The sequence below is a fragment of the Delphinapterus leucas genome, unplaced genomic scaffold, assembly GCF_059928025.1.
Source record: "Delphinapterus leucas isolate spDelLeu-1000000601 "Yukka" unplaced genomic scaffold, BTC_Dleu_Yukka2 spDelLeu_asBTCV2_sq62, whole genome shotgun sequence".
Classification (NCBI taxonomy): domain Eukaryota; kingdom Metazoa; phylum Chordata; class Mammalia; order Artiodactyla; family Monodontidae; genus Delphinapterus; species Delphinapterus leucas.
In genome coordinates, this window is record NW_028322271.1 from 952,516 (window position 1) to 958,515 (window position 6,000).

The window sequence follows — 6,000 nt, forward strand, 5'->3', positions numbered from 1 at the left end:
GCAACAATTGAGCAGTGTACATAGTGGTCAACAACCTGGGCATTGTCAGACGACTCTAAGTTTGAATCTAGACTTTGCCACTCACCAGCTATGTGACTTTCAGCTATGAGAATCACTCTCTTCAGCTTTGCAGTGTGGATTATTATATGCCCTTTGCAGAACTACTGTAAGAACTAAATGCATATGGGCACAGTGGCTCATAGTAAGGGCTCAAATTAGTACTGTGGTCACTACTAGTAGTATTGAAAAGAAATTAGAACTTCTATTCTCATAAAGTGGGATATGTGTCCCTTTATCATTGTAATTTCGTATCATTTTACTTTTGACCTTATAATTTAATAGCTTGATCCAAGAAACATTTAGCAGTAAATATAATTGAAAGAAGATTACCTGTCAAACATGAAATACTGTAGCATCAAGTGTGCTGGCACAATACTCTTCTCAGATAATTAACCTGTAAAAATATGTTATTGTCTTCTTTTTAATTAAGCACATTGAACATATATATTTACTGTGCCAATTGGCGAAAGGTCCATTAATTAATCAGTCTAACTATGTGTTGCATAAACGTCTTCTAAACATAATCGTATATGTATTTTATTTGTTGGGAAAATGTGTTTGAGATTGTTCTTTTCTGCCTATTTAAAGTAAAAGAGGGTGAGAAGTAGAGTTAGGCTTAATGTACTTTGTACTCCATTATGCCATGAAAATGCTTCTGTGCCCTGGAGACAACAACAAAAGATTTGCTTTAATGACAAGAATCAAGTATGTTCTAAAGCTTCCAGGTAGGAGGCATATAGGTTGCAGTTTATATCACAAGTCTTTGCTCTCTCTCTCAACTGCGTCTAGATGGGAAAGATGTGGTCACAAATGCTTCAAGGTGATATAGTAAATGTTGGAAAAGAGGGGGGTAGGAGGCAGAGTTTTGAGTATCTCAAACCTGAGCTAGAAGGATTTTATTTAAAGAAAATAGCGGATATTATTTTTCACTTAAGGAATGCCACTCAGCAAACCTGACATTAATGTAGGAAATTAGCTCTTTTAGCTATGATGCTTTCAAATGCACATTACTGAAAACAAATTCAAAATAGTCAAAGGAAATTTAAAAACAAAAACCAAACAACAACAACCACCTCAACAAACAAGTACTAGAAATTCAGGGATGCAGCCATATTCAGATACAGTTGGATCTGCAAGTTCCAGAGTATCAGCAGGGTTCCAGCTCTCTCTCCATCGCTCAGCCCTGCTTACCTCTGCAAGACTTTATTTTACAGAAAGTCTCTTCTTGTGCTGGATGGTCACTGGGAGTCCCAGAGTCATATCTCCCCAGCTTAGAAATTCCAGAGAGAAAAGACAATTCTTCCATTTTTCTCTGAGAGAAAAGTCCTGGGGAGGAGTCTGATAGACTCAGCCGAGGTCAGATGCCTACCCATGAGCCAATCACCTGCTTTACTGGAGTTCAGTCCCTGGGCGACTCATCCCCGGGGCCCGTGAGGAGGCAGGATGGCATTATCTGGCAGTTCTCCAAGAAAAGCCTGCTGTTTTTGTAAGATGAAAGGGGAGAGGACATGGATAATGAAACCTGTATCTGCTTCTGTAAAATCCACAGAATCTTACTCCCTGCCCTGTGTCGATGACCATGCAGTAAGCTGACCCAGGAGGTCATTTTGCCCACAACAGTCTTTATATATATGACTAAGGAACACACTGGTAAAAGAATATGGAAGAAAGTCTGAGTATGACAAGTCAGCTAGACTGGTATTAACTAAAAAAGCTGTGTGAAAATATCCTGAAAAAGTTGCCCCCAACTCACTCAAAGTCCAAAGTTGGAGCTGGAAATACAATGTCATGGAGTTTGGATAAGAACAGGTTTTCTCCAAGCTGAACTATGACACAGAGATTAGAGACTTCTAGAAACTATACTTTTTCAAAGAAAAAACATCACACGAGAAAAATGAGGCCTAGAAAAATTAAATGACTTAAGCTAATTAATGGCAGGACTGAGACTAGAGTATACTTTGTGTAATTGGCTATGGTCTTTTTGTTTGTTTGTTTGTTATCACTTCAGAACGAGACAAACTTAAAGAAAGGAAACACAACCAAAACTCAGTGGTTGGAAAAGAGACGGATGTGAACGCCATCTTGTTTCTTACGTATAAAGTTACCCCTCACAGTGTTTTGGAGGAGAAAACGCTGGCTCTTCCCAACGTTGGTTACATACACAAAGATTCCAAAGACAAGACAAGTGCTTTGCAAACAAAGTAACTAGAACCAGCTCAGGCTTCCCCGCGCCAGGTCCTCCGTTCCACGGTCAGAACCACCAACTGTATCCTCCCGGGTAACAAGGTGATTCAGAAAAGCTGGCGCCTTCAGAGAAGGGAGAAAACTTAGCCGGGAAGAGAGTCAGGAGGAAACTTGCTCAGCTTCTTGCTGGGGTCTGAAACGATCCCAATAGAGTCCTTAAACCCCTCAGGTTTCCCCAATCAAGCACCCTCGCCTCCAACCTGGGCCACCCCAGATCTGACTATCAGACGACAGAAGTCTGCGGACGCACGGAGAGCTGACCACCCCACGAGAGGGACCTACGCGCGGCCACGCCCACTCACCTGCCGCTCCGCGGGAGACGGGAGACCTGCCCGGGGTCCAAGTCCTGGGCGTGGCAGACTCGCCCCTCTCCGGGCCCGACTCCAGCTCACCTCGGCGCCGCCCGCCTGGGCGCCGCCATCTTGACCACAAAGGGGGCCTCGCGCCGGAGGCCCCTGAGCGGGCGCCCTGAGCGGAGCCGGAGCGCCGGGGAGGCCCAGGTCGGCGCCCTACGTCCCCCGCGCGCTCGCGCCCCGTCCACGAGCGACGAGAGTCCCGCACGCAGCGCCCGACCCAGGCTTCCGCGGAACCGGCGCCCCGCGCAGCCCGCACCGCGGCTAAGGCGGCGCCGAGGGCGGCCCGGGCGGAAGAGCGGGCGCGGGGCACGCGCTCGGTAACCTGGCAACGCGGCGCAACCCGGCGTCTTCGGCGAACCCCAGCCCTCCACCGCGAGGAAGCACGGACCCCCGCACCCGCCGCCCAGCCCGCGCCGCCCCTCGGTCGCTCCGCCCGCCGCTGCCCGCTGGCTATGGTCTTTTAAATCCGTGATACAACGTCTATATGTAACAAATCTGTTAAACCCTAAATGTTTATGATATTCAAGTAATCCATTATCTGAATTATTCTTGAAGATAAAACATCCAAAGACTTCTTAATTGTATGGGTATACATACATAAAATACACGTGGAGGTAACTTCAAATACAGTATGTGCCTGTCTCTATTCCTTCCCTCTCCGCTCTTCTAAAAAATGCCCCTTTAAAAATTGCTCACTCACCATCTATTAGGTAAATTTGCTGAAACACAGTAAATGTGGAGACAGAAATTGTTATAGAGACTATTCCAAATGGCACTGACACCTGTATTTATGAAATTTTTAAAAGGGTAAGTTAGAGTTGTTTTTTTAAAAAAAAAAAATCCCACTATAGTAACACCACATCATCCTAGGTGCCCAGTTCTATCCAATTACATAAGATGGAGAAAGAGAGAGAGATAGAAACAGAGAGAGGGAGAGAGAGGAGAAAGAGAAAGAAGAAAGGAAGAAAACCAACTACTTATGTATAAAATGTTGCTCCCAAAGTTTGAGATTATACTCAAGCATCAATGAACAGAAAGAAAACACTTACAAATTTACAAATGTATTTCATTTATGGTATGAGGGACACAGGTTTAGATTTGCAACACGCTCCCACAAGGGTCAAATTGACCACTTTTTTCTATCTAGTTGCTCTTGAGAGAACAAAACAATTGAAACAGATGCCATTCAATTCCAAGTCTATAGCTTAGACCATGTCACTGCACATGAAATATTGTTCATTCAGAGTCAGCACATAGCAAGAGTAATTTATACTCTCAGAGTATTTGCTCTCAAGTCAATAGCAGAGAAGCCTTGACTAAAAACGTTCCCATTACTTTCCATTGTAATATATCTTACTTATAGCCCATGAAACAGTGGTCAGGGGAGATTTATTCTTTGGACACCATATTATATAATCTCTCCACTTTAAGCCATCCCCCACTCGGCGATTATTTTTTAAATATGTTACTCGTAGTCAATATTAATTTACATTTAATCTTTCTTAGCATTATGAGTATTATTTTGTACAGGCTCAGAAACAAATCTCCCGAAATTCCTCCCTGATGCTCCCTTCAGGCTGAAAATGCATTGCAGTGTGGCTGCAGTGACTTAATTCTAGTTGGCAGAGCCCTGGCCACACACTAATTTCATTAGCCTCAAACTCCTGGATTTGAAAGATCCACTGAATATGATTCCTGTCCTCTGACACGTCACTTACTAACCAATTCAGTGTGCATACAGAGGAGAGAAAGGACTTGCTCAGCTCTGGCCCACCGGCAGGCAGATGAGAATTCCCAGTCAGAGACACTGTTTACATCTGAGTGGTCATTCTTGCCCGGGTCCTCATTTTCAGGAAGGAACTTCAATCCAGGCTTTGCCGGCAGCTGCAGCATTTGTTACATCCATTACTAGCTCCTTCTTCCTTCCTGCCCCCCAGTGCTTAGCATCCCCCATTTCAGTCACTAAGTCTTCCTTCCCCCAGCCTAGAAGCTTACCTCACCATAACTTTTTATCTCAAATGATAGGTTTGGCACATTCCCCACAGCAACCCACAGGGACTGGGGAAAAGAAAACTCAGATCTCTGGAGAGCTAAGAATTCAACCATTTAGAGAAGTTTCTTTTATACAGGACCGTCTTCATTGAGCTGAACCCTGCAATCCCAGAGAAGATTCACCTACCCGTTCTTTTCCTCTTTCCCTAAAGTGACTGTGTCTTTGAACAATGGGTCTGTGTTCCACTATTCTCTCTATTCATTTTGCAGGTTTACAGAGGCTGGGAAACTGGGGACTGGACTTACATGCCAGGAGCTTCTAAGATCACACGCAAAAATAAGGCTGCGGGAAGAGATTGTTGGAATCTATCTCTGTATATTTGAACATGGGCAGTGGTTAACCAGGATGCTCACACCAAGCTTATATCCAGCTTGCAGCACAAGCTACAAGTTGGTGCATCCCTCCTACTACCAGCCTCTTCTCAATAAATGCAGGTGAAAACTGGGGGCTCTTTTCCCTCAGCTGTTCAATCCAACATGAATAGCTGCAATTTGCAAATTAGAGGAAAATGACAGAGTTTTCTCTGAATGGTTTTGGTCCCAACCCACACTGCTAATGCTGGCATTCAGTTCCTTTCCTTCCCAGCCCAGGGAACGGGGGAACTAAGCATAAGGCAAGCGTTCTCTTTTCTTGCAAGTGCCTCAGATCCACACACCAGAGAAGGAATCAGCTCCCCCTGGAATCTTTTTCAGCAAACACAATCCTTCAGCCTAGTCTGCAAGCTCTCTCTTGACTTGAAGATTTCACTCTTTTTTCGACAGGCAGGCCCATCTGCAAGCTCCCAAGCTCCAAGTGAAGGCACCAAAATAATTTTTAAAATGTCAAACAGCAAATGTGCCTTCAACCCCCAGAGCTCCAGTAAAAACACGGTGAGTTGCACCTGTGGTTCTCAGGTGACTTCTGGCCTCACCCTCCCTGCAGCGCTGCCTCCTCAGGTTCTCTAGGTTAAGCTCAGAGGTAAAGGAAGTGCTTCTGGGTTTTGCTTACAACAACCCAGGCTCTTCCTGAAAGCATTACCTCAAAGTGAAGGCTGCCCAGAAGCACTTTTGGCCTTGCAAACATCTAGAGGTGACATACTCAACAGGTGCTAGGGATGCTCAGAGGCTCAGAGGGGCCATACCAGGCTGCAGCTTTAGACAGACACCCCTCCTTCTGGCACAAACACAAACTTCATACCCCTGGGTGCTGATGTAGTGACAGCTTGAATCTCACAAGGAGTCCCCTCCAGAAACCCAACATGCTTCAGGAAAGGCACTTGAGAGGGAGCCAACTTTTTAGCTACGGGGA

The 6,000-nt window shown here is 45.1% G+C and overlaps 1 protein-coding gene across 19 annotated transcripts in view; it reads right to left on the bottom strand.

Annotated features, from left to right (window-relative positions):
* The window catches only part of LOC149743871 (uncharacterized), a 164,399-nt gene extending 158,815 nt beyond the window's left edge, over nt 1-5,584 (bottom strand). For 7 of the 19 annotated variants that reach the window (XR_016391691.1, XR_016391692.1, XR_016391690.1 and 4 more), the window contains exon 1: nt 391-2,593. Coding sequence is in view for 1 of the 19 variants with exons in the window: in XM_089906092.1 (XP_089762218.1) it covers nt 391-416 (26 nt within the window). In the remaining 18 variants the exon portion in view is untranslated. The other 12 variants (XR_016391706.1, XR_016391705.1, XR_016391693.1 and 9 more) reach the window with 10 other exon arrangements.
* Nucleotides 5,585-6,000: the final 416 nt, after the last annotated feature.